Below are 20,810 nucleotides of genomic sequence, written 5' to 3'. Positions count from 1 at the left end.
ACTCACACACACACACACACACACACACAAACATGCTATTTTAATGAAACTCCTATTTCTCTCTCATGCTCCATTTATTTAGTTTAAGGAACGGCACCACATGCTGTATCCTGCCGTATTTTGCAGACACTACTTTGTGAAGTGACTTGCATTAAACTTGTTACTGATAATAACAATGTTGAACTGTGTCATTTTACATTATTATAAAAACTGATTTTTTTAATGGAATCATTAGAGGCACTCAGAAATGTGCAACCCAATCACCAGACTAAATGTCAGCTATGTAAGCTTCTGCAAAACCACAGATTAGTTAAAACCGGATGTTACTTTATGTTGATACTTTACGTTAGTTTCCGTCCAATTTTCTATTTCTCTTCTGTCACAACACTGTGCTTATGCTATGCTTAGGTTTAGGCATAAAAAACACTTGGTTAGGGTGAGGAAAACATCATGGTTTTGCTTAAAATACCTGTTTAGGTCTCCAGAAAAACTCCTGGAAATTGTTCGTCGGTTCTGGTTGGCAAAAACACCTGGAGATGGTCTGACTTCCCGTGTTAAACACCCGGTTATGTCTGCCACAAAACACACGTGGATATGGTCCAACTTCCGGTGATAAACATCCAGTTTTGGTCACTGCAAGAACATCTGGAGACGGTCTGCCGTCCCATGAAAAACTTGGTCTTGGTTGCCACAAAAACGCCTGGAGATTTGGCAGCCTTGTAGCTTGTAATAACGGCACCTCGTTTCCCCCCATCTCCTGCCAATAAGCATATAATGTGAATATGATATTCCACTTGTACAAATGTCAGTCTCGGACAACTCTCATTCCCCATTATTGTTTTTGAAATCTCCATAAATCTGACAACTCAAAGTATCCAATGCCCATGCCCCTCAATATTTCAATTAGATTTAGAGAATCTCAGGTTGATACCACAGCAGCAGCTCAGCAAACAAGTATATTTTAATAGACATTTGATGTGTTGATTCTGCTAATTTCCCCTTGAACTGTGCAGAGCTTTTATGAATATAAAAGAGAGAGGGAGGAAACAAAGAGAGGAGCTCTGTCTTTCTTTTTTTTTCATCATCAAGGTTAGACTGATATATGGAGGCCAGTATTTGCCACTATTAAAATCTAATTCAGTGCTGGCAGCACACTTTGGCTATACTGCTTAATGATTATGTAACATTAATTACTTGCACACTCTTAATCTACTGGAAATAATTGTGTGTAGGGTCGAACGGTAATTGCGGTAAATCAGGGTGTTTTTCGAGAAATATAGTTGGGAGGATGCATCACATGAAACACAAACACAGTTTCTGGTCTGTTAGTGTGTGGTGATAATGTGCTTGTACGGCTTATAGTGTTTCCACTTTCAAACACGTGTTTCCTGCCTCCTGCAATGCATCTAATGTAGACCTTCCTCACCTTGCATTTCCTCCTCCTCCTCCTCTTCCCCCCTCTATTTCACCTCCTCACATCCTCCTCCTCTGCCTCCCTTCATCTTCCTCTGCTTCCTTTCGTCCTCCTCTTATCCTCCTCATCAGGCCGCTTTATTATGCAAATCAGTGTTGGATCAGATCACTTAATTAAGCTTCACTGTGCCAGTTTGTGCACAGATGCACAATCAAACACACACACACACACACACACACACACCACACACACACACACACACACACACACACACACGGCAACTTTCTTTCACACAGACATAAAGTGCTGGTGGTTGTGTGGTATAATGATTAGTATTCTGGGCTCTGAATCATACACACACACACAGACACACACACACACACACACACACATTGCATCCAGGCAGCAGAAGAGCCTCTTTGAGTGTGTATAGATAAACAGACTTGAATAGCGGGGTCTCTCCAGGCCATTAGCCCGCAGTTAGCATTGCAAACACCAATCTGGCCCTCCACCGCTCAGCTGATGAACCCAACTCACTTCTATGGCTGCTGATAATGCAGCGTATGAGGTCACAGCAAAGATGAAGCTGGACATCAGGGTCAGAAACTGATCTTATGGCCCGTTTAAAGTGCTCCGTGAAAGCTAGATGAGAACAGTTAGTAGTTTTCCTATTGGAAAGCGAGTTTATTGCTAATTTTAGCGAGAAATTTGAACTAATACATAATTATAGGGTCAGCAATATATTGTTACATTTTTGTACATTATAAAGATTTGGCTTTCTTGGATGGAAATGAAAAATCTCAAACCAATTGCCAGTATAAATGTTGGCAATGTAGGTTTCTGCAAACCACAGATATGCTGAAACTTCACACTTCATTAGTCTCAATTCTCAAATCTAGGCTGGGACAATGCTGTTCTTGTGGACTGGTTATATTTAGGCACAAAAACCACTTGGTTGGGGTAAGGAAAAGATGTTGTTTACCTGGTTCCAGCGGTTTCCTGCTTACAAATGTTGAAACGCTGCCTTGAACAGTGGTCTCTGGCTTGGCAGCCTTCTCACCTAGCTGTTAATACGTGTAATGTGAACAACACACATTTCTTTTCCTTTGGCATTCATCCTTGATCTTCAGTGTGTGCTCCTTTCCCACCTGGAAGGGATGCCTTTGAGCAGTTACTGGCTATTGTCCAGACATACAGATCTCTAACAGATGAACATAGAGGCCACTAAATGCTGCAGATTTTCCTATGATATCCCACCTGACCCTTCCTCCAAACGTTTGCTGCAGCAGCTCAGGACTAAAACGACCACGATATAAAACCCTCAGCAATTATGACCTTAAGAGCCGCGAGCCCATTAGAGAGCTTTGTTATATTCTGATTAACTTTGGCAGCGCTCATCGCTGTGGCAGAAACTAAATTACTCTAAAGGTTTAGTTGGGACAGTTAATGTGTCCTCCAGTTGATGGATACAGCCTCTGGAAACTTGCAGATGTACAGAATCACTTCGTCTCTCAGATGCGCGAGCGAAATCACATTGGTCCGCTCTGCCGACATATGAATAAACTCTGATACGTTCCCGATGTGATTATCATGGCAAATGACACAATAATTGAACATAAGAGAGATGGAATACGTCGCAATTTGCCCCAAGACACAACCTTTCCATTCTGATGATTGCTTTCATTTGTATTTCTGACAGAAAGGAGTTCGTTTTATCGTGTTACGGGCATATTAGCTTTAACAAATTGATTGTAATACAGCATAATGGATGTCTATGTCACTTTGTGTGCTGGAGTGATATAGTCATAAACTGGAGGCTTGAGTGTATGGATGTGTCTCTCTTTTTCTGTGACATATGTGCTTGTTTCTGTGGATATCTCAGTGTCTTCTGGCTTTTAAAAGGTGATGAAGCTGACAATGTTTATGAAATTGTTATAAAGTCTTGACACAGAATTTAAAACGAGGATGGAAGATAATAAGATCACCGTGACTGCATTGTTGAAAATGCAGCTTGGCTCAAATTTGTATGTATTTTCACATCAGTCAACAATGTGCCTCAGTCATGCCATGATGCACCATTTTTAAACAATGACATAATTATTAGGAAGTGAAATTTTCCCTTCAAAAGACTCTGACCTTTTTCCAGATCTCTGTAACTTGTTACTGTTTGGCCCACAGGGGGTTTTCATGGCAGGGGGGCAAGATGTTTACTGTTGCCATGTTTCCAGTAACATTACAAGTGGCTCCGGATAAGACCGCCAGCCAAAAGCCCGAGCTGTCAATGTAAATAACTTTTCCATTTCAAAGAGCGCTATTCCAATTAAGGGCAAGAAGGACGGAGCGGAAGAAAGAGAAGGGAAAAGCCACAGAAAAGAAATGGAGGAGGGCGGGCAGGATGGCGGGGGGGTGCAGGCGGAGGAAGATGGAAGGGGAGGAGAGAGGGAGTGAAAGTCATTGGGATCTTGTCGGATTGCGAAAGGAAAGAGGCGGAGGTGGTATGGAAACAGGAAATCAATTGTTAGGTCGTTGTTTTTTTTCCAGCCGAGACTCAACCTTGAAGTCTGGTGCAAAAGAGAGAGAGAGAGATAGAAAGAGCGAGGGATAGAGACTAAAAGTGAAGCTGCTTGTGAGGCTGACGCAAAAATAGAGGTCAAGGGCAGAGGTACTGTCCTGCTTTCCCCTGTGGAGCACCAATCAATTTACAAGTAATGAGTGAGGTCAAGAGGACACGAGTCATGTGAGATGTAACACGTTGGGTGCAATTTAGGGTCAAGTCTTATTTCTATTGATTACACTATCTCGTAAGTGTTTATCTATGCTTCTAATGAGACTATAATCATGCAATGGATTCGGGACTCTCGAGTTGCCGTCATTTCTTAGATGTATAGGGCTGCAGCTAACAATTATTGTTGATTTGTTCTACAAAATGTCAGAAAATTGTGAAAAATATTGATCAGTGTTGTCCAAAATCCCAGATGATGTCCTCAAATGTCTTGTTCTGTCCCCAACTCATCAAATACTGACGCTTTGGGACGGCAACCGACCCCACCTACATTGCCAAAGTGTCAGTATTTGGCGAGTTGGGAATGAGACTCAAAAATCAACTTTTCTTACAAATAGGAATACAAAATAGGAGCAGTATGTCAGAAATTTGTTTAAAACAATCCAAACATTGACAAAAATTATCAACAGAATGTGAAGAAATGTGGCACCGCTTTTTGCCAGCATTCCCAGCTGGGTCCCCCCATTCCAGGCCTGAAAACCTCCTCCTCTCAGTGGTCCGAAGCTCCAGTGCTAGTGTTGTAAACAATACCAACATTCCTCTCGCTGCACCACTAACTGGGCAGATATTAGTAGTAGTTAAGTGGTTACCCTGTTGATATACTGCCCCCTGTTGATATACTGCCCCCCGTTAGTTCAACAGGTGACCAATTCTTACATATTGGACCTCTAAAAAAAATGTCTAGCTCTCCTGAAACCCATTAGGGCTAGACATTGGTCTAGTATGGTATGTAGTGCTAGACTTTCAAAATTAAAAAGTGTAACTGAGGTTTAGCTACAAATCACAAACAGATCCCTTATTCCATTTTAAAACCATTCACCAGTTCAGACAATAAATTCTCATTGTCGCTTCGAAATCCTTTGAAACCGGCCCTCTTCAAAAGATGCACGGTAACAGAATCCGTCCGCACCAAGGTCAGGTCAGGTTTTCAACTAACATGTTGTACAAAGAGGGACTGCATGGGACCGCTCGACCATCCAGCAGTCATGTTAATTATTGATGAGGGTGTCCTATGACCTGGACTATTGATTGAGCAAATTGCAGCCCCAGTTATTTTACAACCACCATATCATGTGGCCGCTGCAGCTCTATATGTGTGCGCACATGTGTGTAAATGTTCGTGTGCGCCTCCCTTTAAAAGTGAGCGAGGAGATTGTGTTTCAGCCTTCATTATGCAGCGAAAGTAGCGAGACATTGTGTTGTACCCCTGTGAGTGTGTGGGTACTTGCAGGACTTTCACATGAAATGCGCGTTTGTGTGTGTGAGGGTGTGTGTGTATCACAAATGACTACTTACACGGACAGTGATTCAGTCCCTACATGCTGTTCCTGCAGCTGTTATTGATTTAAAAATAAATAAAAGATGATTCAGGGGGATAAGATTTATTTTTTCTCTCCTGCAAATATTTCGTTTTCTCTTTCATTTGTCAAGGTAGTGATGCTCTTTTAAAGTGTGTCTTTCGCTTCTTCTTTTTCACACATGCACGCCCACACCAGATATTTTAATTAATCACACATACTCCATCATCTGAAGAGGCAGTGTATTTCCTCTCCTGGGGCACACACACACATGGTATCATACTATCCCCTCCATTCCTTGCTCACACTGCTGGTCACACGTCTCAGTTCCCCTCTAGATGAGTAGTTAACCTCCTGTGAGCCAAATCTGATTTTACCATCAGCCTCTGTCACAGCCTGGCACACACACACAGGGAAGAAACAGGACCTTTATTATCCTTTTCCAACTGTTATAAAAATATTTTTAGGGCTGCGGTCGAGAAAATACAACATATCACTACACTGTCATATGAAAACCTCATGCCGTAAGTGCAGCGTTGGTTATTATTTTTTTGCATTGAAAGTTTATGAAATCCTCTCAGTGGCTGATAAGTTTCACGGCTGTGTTACGCACCGAAAAGTCCCAGTTTATCTTTAACTTTCAAGTGCAAATGAGGCTGTTTTTCTTATGTTTGTGGAGTGCTGACTTGCCAGAATTATTCGTCCAAGTCTAGTAAGATGTTAAGTTCCTCCAGCTGCAGAGAGCCATACAGAGAGAGTATACATCTGCTGATGTGTTTTTAAATATGTAACGCAAGAATCATGCAAGTATTTCTGATGATGTGATCCATTGTTGTCTGAAAAATATTACAAACACATCGCAGAGCCGCAACGTTGCACAAGATGACATGTTCTTTCATTACAGTGAGCATGCACAATGAAGTCTAACCTTCAAGTGGCAATGAGGCCTATTTTCTTATGTTTGTGGAGTGTTGACTTGCGAGTCATTTGTCAAAGTCTAGCAGGATGTTAATTTTAGTTAATTGTCTCCAAGGTAATAATATTGAGCCCTGAGGGACAAGTGCAGATTTTTTTTTTTTTTTTTTTTTTCTTTTTATCTATTTTCTAAGTTTGATCTAAGTTGTTTTCTGTTCTATGTTTATGACTTGAGAACTTTGCCAGGATAATATGACTTAATTATTTTCTTTTCTGTGAAACTGGAAAAAATAAAAATCCCTCAGCTTCACACATGAATATATATATATATATATATATATATATATATATATATATATATATATATATATATATATATATATATATATATAAAATTGGTTTTGCACTTTTTTTTCATTTATCCTAAAAAAATCATGTTTTCACAGATGGAGAAAATATTCAGGAACTAATTGATTACTAGAATTATCCTGGCAAAACCTTTCTTCCCCCATCAGTTCTCAAGTCATGAACACAGGAGAGAATACACTTCAGATAAGACTTAGAAAATGGATCATTAGATAAAAATCACTTGTCCCTCGGGGCTTCCGTAAATGGGCCTAGTGCTAATAGCCACAGACACTTTTTGAAGGTCCAGAGATGAATGTGACGTTACAGCGACTGTTTGGACCAGATTGTATACAGCTAACTAAGTTATGCATCATAACTACCAGAGACCTCGATGCAGTGTGTTTATCTTTTAATTATGGAGGTCGCACGAACAGAAGTCAGACACGATGGGAGTTAATGTATAGCTTTTATTGTAGCAGGCCAAGCTCTTCCTGAGTTGTTTACATTTTCTAATGAAGAGTACTGAATGTTATTTTTACTTAGCTGTAGTTATTTTGGATAAGATAAAAACTGTTAATCACACGTATGCCTGTAGCTAATGTGTGATACGTTTTTTGGAGCCTTTAGCTTGTTGTTGAATTAGAGAGGATGCTTATGTAGTTTGCACCGTGAATCGAATGTATGTTTATTACAGTAATTGATATTTAGTGACTAACAGTTTTTTGTTTGACTTTGTGCTCTCTGGTAGGAGCCCTGCAGCGGCCAGTACACATTATCCAACTTACTTCATACTGGGTCAAAACCCAACACTGGCAACTGCACATTTTGAGATGAATGCAGTGTCTTTATCTCTCATATCTGTCTTAATGTGTGTTATTCTAACAGCAGAAGAAAAATTCCACACACAGCAATAAGATAAATGTGATTTGGGACATCTGAATATGAAAACCCCCAAAAATATGATATAGCAAATTTCCCTGTGGATATGCATATCTCCATAATTGATTTGTTTATAATCCGCAGTGAGATTGATGCCAGGAGTTAGTACATACGGTAGCTAAATGAAAACAGGTCCAGATGGTTTCGAGCCCGGTTCTTTAACTGTCCAGTGAATATAGTAAAGGCTTTCTTGTTTGGTGTTATCCAAGGTTGAACTGTGCTCTGTCAAAGGCTGTTCGTAGATAAAGGGATCAGATGGAGGCTCAGTCTGCCACTGCTATGAGATGAATTCATTCTCTGAACTCATGTCTGTTTATCCACACTTCTGTTTTACGTTTCTTACGTGTATTTCTGCTGACCCAGCGGTTATCTCGCTTGCTTCTCCTACCTGATTGGCTGTCAGGTCTAATTTCCTGTCTTGTCCTCCAATCAGGGTGGTCTGTTTCGTGTGTGTTGTGGTTGTCGTTCCATCAGTAGGATCATATTGGGCTGTTTAAATCCGCTTCGCATTGTATTACCCTCACACCCACGTGCACAGTGAGGTAGAGGAGTATTTCAGAGCAGCGTGGGGACCTTGGTGTGCCAGTGTCAGTGATGGATATGGCAGTAGTATCAGCAATGTTGGCTTTTGCAGAAGTGTGTTGTCCACCACTGGGATCTGTCAGACCTGTTCTGCTGAGCCCACACATTCTGCTGGCACGCTGCTGTTGCTGCAAGCCATGTTTTTTAATCTGGTGTGTGTGTGTGTGTGTGTGTGTGTGTGTGTGAGGGCATATGTGTGTCCGTGAGAGCGAGAGAGAAAGAGAAAGAACATGCTTGTTTGCCTGTGTGCAACAGTATCAGATTACTTTACAAGCTTCATGTTTTTGCTTTAAAAACCAGGTCTGATCCAGTCTTTGTTATCCATCTCTTGTTTGATAGATATGATTTCATTTAAGGGTTATTGGTTAATTGATTATTGCATAATTAATCAGCGCTAGCCTGCTTTTTGTGGGAAGCCTTTAATTTGATGTAATCTAAGTGCAGTTAAAAGAAGAAAAACTGACCATGCAGTTTACCCAACTGGATTTAACCATGTCCAAAATGTAATTTTATAACTCTCTTTACAACACTTTAAGTGCTGGCTGAGCATAAAGCCACTGAATTTTTTAAAATCAAAGTTTGAGCTACAGCACAAGTTTTTCTTAACATCTTTAATTTTTAGCTGTTAGTCACAAGGGATCACAGGAAGCTGTTTTTCCCTGAAACAAATAACCAAGATAAATTACCCATGTGACTCATAACTACATACACTTCGAGAAGATATATCAAATGCCTGGTACCACTGGATTCAGAACAACTTCAATTTTGACAAAATGTGCTGTGATCCAGCTATAGCATGTAAAATGAATGTCACATTTATTATTGTGAATTTTAGAATGTTGCGTCTTGATTCTTGTTTTCTTTATTTTTTGTAAAATACATTTTCAAAGAAATTCCGCTCATGATTTATGCCGTCACAGCTGTGTTATATAGCAGAAAAGACCGTTTTGAGTTCTCCCGTAATTCCAGCCACAATTATTCTGTTTACAAAGCTGGGCTGGATCTAGGCCTCCATGCCACTAGGGGGCCCAGCCAGAGAGTAAAAGAACATCAACTGCCTACATGAATTATTAAATATGTATATATTTTTTTAAAATTCCAGAATAAAAAGCTAAATTCTTAAACTTAATTTCAATGTCTTTACATTCATTTATTCATTTTTCAAACACCGACATACACTAATATATTTACCTAACTAAAGTAATCAGTATAATAATAGTCATGTGGCACCTCAGTCATTTTTATTCGTTTATCAAGTATGAAACTGTGTAGGGTCTCCAAAAAATATGGTCTGCCAAGTATAATGTTTCCATTTAATCCCACCCTGGGTGCAGGACAGTAAAAACGTGACAGGAGCAGAAGAGAGGGTTCAAATAAAAATAAACTTTGTCTCCCAATTTAGGCATGATACATGTGTGTAATCAAAAACTCACAGTTGTGTTATCTTTAATAACAGAAACAAATCTCATTGCATTTTTTCCTTAACATGCCTTATATGTGTTAGTGAGTGAGTGTGAGTGTGAGTGTGGGTTAGTGATTAAAAGGTTGAATCACAAAATGGTCACATTTGAAAATATTGAATTTCTGTCATATTTGTTTAATGTTATTTGTCAGTTCCTGTATTCTCGCAGTATGTGCTTGGAAGTACAGCACTGCAGATGTTAAACTCTGCTATCTTTTGCCAGTAAAATTGAGTTTGCCATCATTGAAAGAGCCGCTTTGTAAGCTTAAATGCTTCGTTTCCCATCATCAAGCCCAGTTTAGATGACAAGGATTTAACCTGTGATAGAAGAAGAAGAAAAGAGTCGAGGATAAAGGAGCGGGGTGGAAACCAAATAGATGGAGAAAGCAGAGAAAAAACATAGGGAAAAGTTCCCCTTGATCTTCCTCCCTACGCAGACACACAAGCACACACACACACGCACTTACACATGCAATATACTTTACGCAGGTGGAGTGTCACCCTACTTGCGCAGATTGCAACAGATTTGTGGTGAGTAGGAGTTAAAAGAGCTGCTGAGTGCAGATTTAATACCACAGATATTTAAAGAGAACAGCCCTTTTATCTGAGGGGACAATTTGCATTATTCATGTTGTGCCTTCTGAGAGATGAAGAGAGGGAGCAGCGACAAAGACATTCCAGAGAATTATTGTTTTTTTTTTTTTTTTACCAGCAGTTAAGGGACTCTTGTTACATTAAGAGCAGATTCACATTCAATCCCTGTCCCTTGCTTATGTGTGTGTGTGGGTGCACTGAATAATCTCCATCTTTCATTTCTTCTGCTCTTGTTGTTGACGAATGCACCTATTTGATTCTGTAGCTACTATATATGTGCTGGTTCAGCATGACACTCATGCGTCTGTCTTGTGTTCTTTTGTCTCCAGTGTGCAGGGCGGGTTTCTACAAGTCTACGCTCGGGAACATGGAGTGTTCAAAGTGTCCGCCTCACAGCTTCTCCCACCACGAGGGGTCGCTGCACTGTGGCTGTGAGAAAAACTACTTCCGTGCTGAGGGAGACCCCGCCTCCATGGCCTGTACCCGTAAGTGTGCTTTTTATACCACGGTCAGCTCAACATTCGGGGCTTTTTGATATCAAACAAGCCTTCTGTGGCATCCTGCAGTGATACCGGTTCCTCCCTGATCATAGCTACTCCTATTTTCCCATATCTGACCAGAGGACCCCCCAATGTGGTGAGGGAGGATTATTCTCATCAGCCCATAAAACATGCAATATAACCTGTCTTAACCTTGCCTAGAAGATATGCTGCAACCCATAAAGTTTGGCTGCCATTGAGTTTTAGTGTCCTATGATGGTCTAAATGCTTTCAGATGCTTTTCACACTGAATCACTTGAAAAACTATCTCCGTCCATGCAAAATCTCATACAACCCAACGTCATTCTTGTACACATAAGGGCTTTTCACACTGCATATTCTTAGCCCAGGGCTTTCCTTAGCCGCAGGCAGTTGACCCTAGGATAACTTCACCCCTTCACACACATACTGTTACCCCTTGGCTAACCTAACCCCAGGGCTATACGATCCACACTGCATTTGTACTAGTTCAAGAGAAGGGCCAGCAAGCCCTAGGCTAAAGTTGAGGATAGCCCACTTTGAAATGTGCCAGGATTGTGCTGTGTGAACGCTTTCTTAGCCTGGGGCTAACCGCTCCCTTGTGCAATACACCTATGTACAACACAAAAAGCTATACACATTGTATTAATGCTAAATTAATCCAGGAGGTTCAGAATTTCTTTTGAAAAAATGCTTTTGCCATGTTGGAATTGTGCTTTTGTGCAAAACATGGATGCGTTGAATATCTCCATTTCATTATGACTATTTGATGACATCTATATGAGCTGACTTTTTAATTTGGATTAGGAGAGGTTGGGTGATATGCAGCATTGTCACAACAAAAAATTAAAACTTAGAGTCATAGACATATTTGTGGCTTGTAGAAGCGTACAATGCCAACATTTATTCTCCCAATTGGATTTTGTTCTCATGTAAACAGTTGATCGGTGGTTACAGTGGATCTCATTTATAGTTTGATTTCTACACATAATACAGTTGAAGATTGCTATGATAGTATGCAATTTCCTAGTTCACCAGTAACAATAGTTTTCTCTAAGACAAAGAGCGATAAATTATTTATTGATTTAAAGGTCACCAAAGCAAGGGCTGCCCAATAACTCTTTATCACCTTCTCTTCTCCCTACATGATTTTCCTTTGTCTCCCTCTGATGCAAATGGATTGCAGATGCAGATGCCTCCTGTGAGCCTTCCAAAATGCATTCCCCATAAAACTATAAATCACTGCATTCCCCCATGTCAGGTTATGGATACATCCGTTACTAAATGGGCTAGGGAGGAGAAAAAAATTTCTTTCACCATGCGGAGAACAGTAGGAAATACAAATTGGACGCCCACAGCCATTGACAGAATCCTAATTAGAAAGACAGTCATGGCAGGTCCCTGTTGTGATTATCTCAACACCATCTTGTCAACTAGGCAAATTTCACATCATTGGGACAGATTGACTGGCGCAAGGGCTGCAAATGAATAGATACGTTGTTAGAAGATAATGATCATGATTATCTCCGAAGGGGGCTTTTGCTGTTAGCGGCGTGGTAGAGGTTGTTTAGAGTTGACTCTGAAAATTTGAAAATGTCTGCAGGAACATTTCAGAGGGCAGGAGAATGAGGATACTAAACTCAAACTTACATTTCAACTGTATGGTATTTCCTGCTCTGTTCAACATGAGACGTTTCTGTAACAGCTGTCTTAACAGTGCAGTTTGTCCACTCCCAAAAATTCAGTTCCACCAATTAAAGATGCATCAATGCATTCCCCCCACGTCCCACAGCACTGCCTCCAAATTAGCGCAAAAATGCAAGTACTGGTCTTCGTTGCTGATCATCGCCACTGCTGTGAAAAACTTTTTTTTTAATTTAAAATTTTAGCATCTGCTGATGTCTCCAGTGATAAGTAGGAGGCTGGAAAGAGCCCAAAGAGACTTGTCCATACATAAGTCCCTTTGTGAGGGATTGCACATCACACACACTCACATCCTCAGGTCTTACACAACATAATTCATGTCACATGTTAATCTCGACCTCAATGTATTATTTTGACATTTGGAATTAGTGTATGATTGCCTGCATGTGCACATGTGCATGCCTGTGCAGGTAATATCGTAGAGGGATTACAGGTCCAAGAGTTTGACGTGGTCAGCGGAGTTAGCTGTAGGTGAGCCAGAGGACTGTCATAGTCAGATTAGTATCAAAGTTTTTGAAGAATACATGGACTCGTGGCAATATATATATATGTATATATATATATATATATATATATATATACATATATATATATATATATATATATATATATATATATACAGTATATATATACATATATATATATGTATATATATATGTGTGTACATTCTTCTTTTTAATTGATACCAAATATGCATTAGAAAAGGAGTAATAGTTTTGATGATAGATATTGGTGCTGATCTAATTGGAGGACCAGTCCTGGACATTGTCCGAGTTGCCCTTCCACATGTGTTCAATGTTCAAGGTTCCTTTATTTGTCTCTTCTACAAAACAGGCTTGTACAATGATATTAAAATTGTAGTCCTTTTATGTTACACACACACAAAACAAAATGTATGATGAGTTCAGGATTCTCACAGCCTGAGGGTAGAAGCTGCTCCGTAATCTGGTGGTACGGCAACAGATACTCTTGTGTCTTTCGTCAGTTCTGTCAATTGTTTGGTTCTGACTGGTTGTAATCACCCAGTGCAGAGACTTCCTGTCCTGGGCCTTGCACAAATCATGCCAGTTTGTAATATTTCCAGTCAGAATGTTTTCTATTACTCTTTCAGAATAGTTGAGAAGAATTTGGCACCAGAATTTGACCTTCTTTCCTAAGAAAGTAGAGCCTTTTCTGTGCTTTCTTTTCTTTTTGCTTTCAAGGGTGGAGATGTGTTAAAACCATGGAATTACTCTGTTTGGTGTAGGCGAGTGGTGGCGCCTGGGTGGATTGTGCTGGAGGAGGAGGAGGAGGAGGAGGAGGAGGAGGAGGAGGCGGCCTCATCTGTCACAATGACTGTTTTTGTGTTGATATCAACACTACATGTATTCGGACATATCGGCAATATCAATAAAGAGTGGAATCAATATGTAGGGCAAGCAGAAAACAGTACGAGCTACATTCGTGCAATGTTATTAGTGTCAACATGCCCACTGGCCTGCTCTATTCACACATGGGCTCAATCAGACATTACACGGACTTTTCACTAAGGAGCAATAAGCACTGAGTCCACCTATTGACCGAGCCAACTGATTCTGGCATTTGCGTCCACGCATTAAGCTCCTGCGGGCGATGTCTGGAAAACTTCAAGGTAGCAGTGTATGCATGTAAGTTTGATGTTAGTAACAGGATGTCAGATTCTTTGTATTTGGTGATTTCTCTTCAGGCTGAGGTGGAGACTTTGATATGAAATCATGAAAAACCACAAATTATGTCATTGTACCAGAAGTTTTAATGGTTCTGGCATTTCTAACAGCCTCCAGTAATGACCTCTTGCAATGTGTATCCTGATGAATACACAATAAATCTGATTTATCTCACATCATATACCCTTTCAGTTAGACACTGCGTGAGACAGATTATTTAGTCTAGGAGCTGCAAAACTTCTTTAAAACTTCAGTCACGTCAGATTTATTCCAACATTAAACAGATACCCTGATGCCTTTTTCAGATTTTCTCCTCAGCTCAACATATGGTGTATTTTTCCTTTTGATTCCCTTCTTTTGAGTCTTTTGATTGCCGAGACAGGAGCTATGCATGGTCTGGGCCTGAAGTAAATTCTTGTCAAGTCTAACAAACCAAACAAAGCATTTTATCTCTAGACACAATCTAAGCCCATTTCATTCTCTTTCCCTCCTCCTCTTCCTCCTCCAGCTCCTCAAGTTCTCTGCGGAGTTATTTGGCAGTTTTGTTTTGTCCTCCATGTAATTACAGTCAGAGCTTTGATATAAAAATCTGGAAATATTCAGAGAGATCTGTTTGTAATAAGACATTTTTACTTTTATATGTCAGTCTAACTTTGACAGACTCACTTTTTTTGTGTGAAAAAGCCTGAGTCGTGCCCTTCTCTTCTCTTAGAGATCCAGAAAGAAAGAGGAAAACAGGCACATACTGTATTACATTTACAGGCTCATATTAATGCAACCCTTTTATTACCCTGTACCATGATTAAACAATGCCAGAGGTACTTCTTTATACGTTGCACAACATTTCCCTTTTCCATTTCTCCAGTGGGCACTCTCTTGCCTGCTATGTATCCAATGACCTCTTTTCATCTTCATTTCACCTCTTCTCTGTCTAACAGGTCCTCCTTCAGCTCCTCGAAATGTGATCTCCTCCATCAACGAGACTTCAGTCATCCTGGACTGGAGCTGGCCAGAGGACAGTGGCGGGCGCAAGGACATCACCTTCACCGTCCTCTGCAAACGCTGTCGCGGGGTCACCGCTAACGGCAGCAGCGGTGGGACCCTGAGTTGCGAGCCTTGCCGGAGCAACGTTCGCTTCCTGCCGAGATCCGCGGGCCTCCAGAACACCACGGTGACGGTGGCCGATCTGCTGGCCCACACTAACTACACGTTTGAGATCGAAGCGCAGAACGGCGTGTCATCGCTGGCGCCCAAGATGAGGCAGTACGCCGCTGTCACCATCACCACCAACCAAGCAGGTAAGACGTCATAGGAGGCGGGTGGAGTAAAGGCAATCACTCAGATAATCAGGAAGACGTACTTTACTGAACACGTCATTAAAGTCCCAGTTTTCATTCCAAAAAAGCACTACATCATCATCATACATCATGCCACAGATTTGCCTGGTCCACAAGTCCTGGTTTAAATAATAGATACTAAAGTTAAAGAGTTTTCAAGGCCTGATTGGTCACTGATTGGAGCAGGTTCTGATTGAGCTGCTCGGTTGATTGCCAGCGTATGTGAACCACAAATGTCCGGGCACGATGTCTGGAATTATGGTGCTCATGCAGAAAGAAGCCTAGTTTAAATCATACTGTGCACAATATGTGTGAATATAAAAATAAAAGTACCTCTCTCTTAACTGCACCCCCTTTCTTCTTCTCCCTCCAAATATCCTTATCATATAATAGTTTATGTGCTCCAAACATATGCACTCAAACCATCAGACCTGGACATTTACAAGGCGATCCCAGGCCGCTATTCTCTTGTTTAACGACCAGGATCGAATATCTTCTTCCATTGCAAAAAAAAAAAAAAAAATCTCAACCTTTTAACAGACACTCTTGACGTGAAGATGGGCTCCTAGACTTCCCATTGAGACTTTGTACAAATATCTTTCCACACATCCAGATCTAAGAAGAATAAGGAAAGTACTGCTATGAAATTCCAAGAGTAAAATAAATCTTGCTGCAGTAGAAAGAGCCAAACCTCAGAAATCCCGCACTCTGGCGTGGAATGCTCGAACGTCTTACTTTAATACATCCGTTCATTCTTTTCTTTTTCCCGCTCCCTTCACCGTTACTTTAACTTGTCCTTGTATTTGTTTATTTTTTGTGTTCTTCTGGACACAGGATCCTTTTTTTCTATTTTTCTATTTCTTTTCCTTTATTTAAACCAAATCCACACCCTGCTCTTATTTATGCGTTTCCCGCATTTCTCCGTAGGGCTTTTTTAGTTCCAGACCTTAGAAGGTGATTCAGCTCTTGGTATGTGGTTTTTGAGCAGAGAGAACAGATGGGAGTTTCTCTCATAAGTTGTCATACAGCAAGGTCAGAGTTACACACTCCATCACATTGACGATGATAGGCAGATGGCAAGAGCTGTGAATTTAAACTGAGTGCTCGGAGTAGGTGTATCGTGATGGAACTGATCTAGCCTCAAGCTCTTTGTTTGTTTTGGTTCGTGTGCAGACAAGGTACCACCTTGCACCTGCTTTATTTCAGGAGAATAAAAGTCACTTTGATTTAGAGGTTACTGTAAAGGATGCATTTGCTATTTTTAGGTAGAATCTCAGGGTTTGTCACATTTTCTTGAAACTAAGGCAAGGCCTAAGTTCTTGGCTCTGTTAACCTGCCAATGTTTGCAGCAGATGTTAGTGATTACAGTCAACTAACCACTGAACTAGTATCCAAAAAAAAGGCAACTTCTTTGACGCCCATGGAGAAAGTCCCCAGACTCCCTTAAAAAATCGCTCAATTTTATGAGTTGTTGAGTCAGGAGAAACTTTCTAAACTTTGTGAAACCCCTCTACAACATATTCTGAACTATTTGGACTATCTTGTTAATTCAGCCAAGGTTATACATAAAGATATCTCTTTATTTGTGTAAAAATATTGTATCAATTTGTGTTTTTTTGCATATGACGGGCATAAACTGTCCACTCGTGATCAGATCCCTCAGGACGTATATCGATACCAAATGTAAATAGCCTCTAAGCGTAACTCTTCTCAGTGGTGCAACAATGATAAACTCGCAACAGAAGAAACTTGTCAGTGTGATAAAGATGCAAAATGTTGAAGGTTGTGTGTACACACGATACATATACAGACGGATGTCTTTAAAGTGAAGGCAGGATGAGAAGCAAATATAGATTTTGTGCTTGAGTTCATTCACATACAGTGCATGGACATGTGTCGAGGCTGAAGATAAGTCAGGTCCCCAGTAATGTGTTGGTAAAGTAGAGAAGGCAATGGGGAGGAAAAGCTACACATATTCAGACAAATGAAAAAGACAACACGGTTTCTTTTGCAAAGCTTTGGCGTCTTCAGTTAGTGTGGCACTGTAATCTGTGTGTGGTTCGTCAGGGGGATTCAATCTGTGATTGGAATATATATTAGATTTGAAGAGGACTTATCAACACTTAGAGAGCTGTGTGTGCTCTGAATATTGAAAACCATCTTTAATGTTTGAGTGATCATCAGAAGAGATGGATCTTGGTCTTTTCATATCATAGATCAAGCACACTCACACATGGTAGCACAAAAACACACACTTTCCCTACCACACACACTCACACACACGTGCACGCACAGTCCTCTCTCTCTGTAACAAATATCTTGGCCTGCAGCTGCACACTCTCCATCAGCCCTGAGAGTTTACAAGGATTAGGTATGTCAGTGCACCAGCCCCACCCGTCTATACACTTTCCCTCACATAAACACACACACGTACAGATGCCAAAGCTGTTAAAAGCCGGATTAAGTGTTTCCCTGGGAAGAGGCAGTGTGTCCTGGCTGTGCTGTCAAGGTGCTGTCAGATAGCGCTCCTCCTTCCTCCTCCTTTGCCCTCCACTCATTGTCATAACGATGCTAACAGCAGAGTAACTCTGATCCACATTAGTCTAATTTCAACTGAAGGAACTGCGGCTAAACTTGAACAGAGTGGGTTTGACAGAAGAAAACAGGCACATACAGTATATACACATGCCTGTGTGCGAATTCCTTCTTCATCTGCTCACGATACCATGATGCAGTTATAGGTGACCACTTTTAAACGTAGAGGCCCTCACCAATTGCGTCAGTTCCATCAATATTTAATGAGAGCACGTATTCACATATCAAAGATGTGTCCCTGAAGGTGGTGATGATCAGAACCAGAGCAAACTAAGAGAATGTACAAACAAGATGATGTGATTAGACGAATGCAGAACGAGAGAAATGACAAGCAAAGGAAAAACTTGAAGAAAGACAGACTTGAAGAAATTATTTTTTGGCATTGACCAATGTGTTTATCCTGAAGAAAAGTATGGATCTGTAATTTAGTCTGCCAATATCAGTTTTAGCAATTCTTGGACAGCACACCTTTTCAGTGAATTCCATAGCAGGCTACTGACACCAGTTAACTGTGATGGAATGAGTGCATTTACTCAAGAGAACAATGTTGAGATACCTTTAGTTTACTTGTCTACTCCAATATTTTACTTTTTACTTCACTATTCAACAGCTTTAGTTATTAGTAGCCTAACAGATTAAGATTTTACATTAAAAAAATATATACAATAAACCTCCAAAATGCAATACTTTGTTATACATTAAGGCATTTTGCACAATGAAATATGTAATTTCTGCTACTCAGGGTTTTTCATTCAAAACAATAACAAAAGATAATAATCATGCTCAGTCGCAAATAAGCAATTCAAATAGTTGTTAGCTAGCTAGTTCGCCTACTTCTTTCCTCACTCTATTGACATATCATCTTGTGTTTCCCATTTCTACCTGGAAGTTAAGTCCAGAGCCTTTAGAAGCATAACTCTCAAAAACTTCATTAAAAAAAAAGCCAAGATGATGAATGAAGCTATACCAAATAGCAAAGTCATTTCGGTAAAATGCTGACTATGCATTGATGCATCAGTATTGACAATCTAATGATAAATTATTTGATAATATAGTCGTAACTGACGCAGTTTCAGTTTTTCTTTTGATAGCTCAAGTACAATTATACTTTCTTAGGATTTCGAATACTGAACTTGTAGTGGAGTACTTTTCCATTGTTCTATTGCAACTTTTACATAGGAAAAAAAAAGTCTTTACACTTCTTCTACCACTTCCAAATGAATACTATCATTTTTAATAGTACACTGGTGTTACACGGAGCAAATAGATGTATTCCAACAGCTGCATCATGCCCCTCAAATCACAGGTGAGTGCGGCTGAAGGCCAGTTTTTAAGGCCATCATGGGCCTGGTATGTTGTATCAGTTTTACAGTTATACCACAGACAGAAACAGAGAGTGACAGCAAATTAAGTGCTTGGCCATAGACATGCAGAGAGAGAGAGAGAAGCAAGGAGAAGGAAACAGAGGAGGAGAGGAACTTGAAGCTGCCTCCAAGCGGCCCAGACACAGTAAATCATTACCACCATAAACCACAGAACCAATAAAAAGCACAGCCTCACCCCGCTATCAGAACCAGAGGGAGAGGAGGAGAGCAGGAGCAGGGGGTATAGAAACAGATTCTCCCCATCTGGATTCATTACAGGAGAAAAAATAACTTCCCGCGGAAATACACACCAGTATATGCACAGAGAGACACAAACACACGCACGCACACGTTCACCAACACACTGCAGCTATATAATCACAATCAAGAAAGGCTTGAACATTTCAAAGACAAACATGTTTTTTCCTGTGGTCTAATAAAATTAAAAGTCGATGCCTCAGATGCCGGGCTGGCCCCGGAGCTGCCTGGCAATTAGAGAGCAGTAAAAAAGGGAAATGAGAAAGGGAGTGAGGAGAGAGAGAGACAGAACGAGGGTGGGGGTGCGGGGCTTGATAGAGGGAGGGATGTGCTGAATTACTGGATTGGGACCATGTGAACTCCCCGAGGCAAGGCGATGCATGGGTGAAGGATTGGCGAGGAAGATTGGCGAGGGAGACAGCACCACACAGAGAGGGATGGGGACGGTTTACAGGGTTTCTAATTAAAAGTACAACACTTTTCCTCGAAATGCAGAAAACGATTGACGCTACAAAAGGACAAATAGTGGTAGTAGTAGTGTGTTTTTGTGAGTTTAAATGTCCCACCAGCTCCAGAGAAAGTTCAGCCCAATTGCCAGTTGTATAAAAAACACAAAAACACTTGGTTAAGGTGAGGACAAGATCACGTTTTAGCTTACCTGCTTCTACTGCCACAAACACAGCTAGAAAATGTCCCAGTATGCAGTGGTTTCATGCTTACAAATGTTGAGACTGTCTCGCCCTGCTGACATTAAACCACCTCCTTTCATGTAAGTCAGATCAAATACATGTAATGTCAATGTGATTCGACATGTATTGTTAAAATTTTGAAATGATGAACATGACACCTAAAAAATTTGAATGTACGTGGTCTGCAATAATGTAAATTGCCAACATTTGATTTTGGCACCTGGGCTCGTATCCCCGGCATCGTCTTGATTCCCTTTATTGGGGTGAAATTGGGCCGTGATTCCTGCCAGAGATCACGTCTCAATTCTGAGCTGGCAGTCTTTTCC

The 20,810-nt window shown here is 40.6% G+C and overlaps 1 protein-coding gene across 2 annotated transcripts in view; it reads left to right on the top strand.

The window, feature by feature from the left end:
- The window catches only part of epha3 (eph receptor A3), a 113,557-nt gene that overhangs the window by 49,177 nt on the left and 43,570 nt on the right, over positions 1-20,810 (top strand). For both annotated transcript variants that reach the window (XM_073473479.1, XM_073473478.1), the window contains exons 4-5: positions 10,664-10,819; positions 15,180-15,539. In XM_073473479.1, the coding sequence (XP_073329580.1) occupies positions 10,664-10,819; positions 15,180-15,539 (516 nt within the window). The remainder of the gene's footprint in view (positions 1-10,663; positions 10,820-15,179; positions 15,540-20,810) is intronic.

This window comes from Pagrus major, chromosome 9, assembly GCF_040436345.1.
Source record: "Pagrus major chromosome 9, Pma_NU_1.0".
In the NCBI taxonomy this organism is placed as follows: Eukaryota; Metazoa; Chordata; class Actinopteri; order Spariformes; family Sparidae; genus Pagrus; species Pagrus major.
Note: the sequence above shows the minus strand (reverse complement) of the source record. Positions and strands in the feature narration are given on the sequence as shown.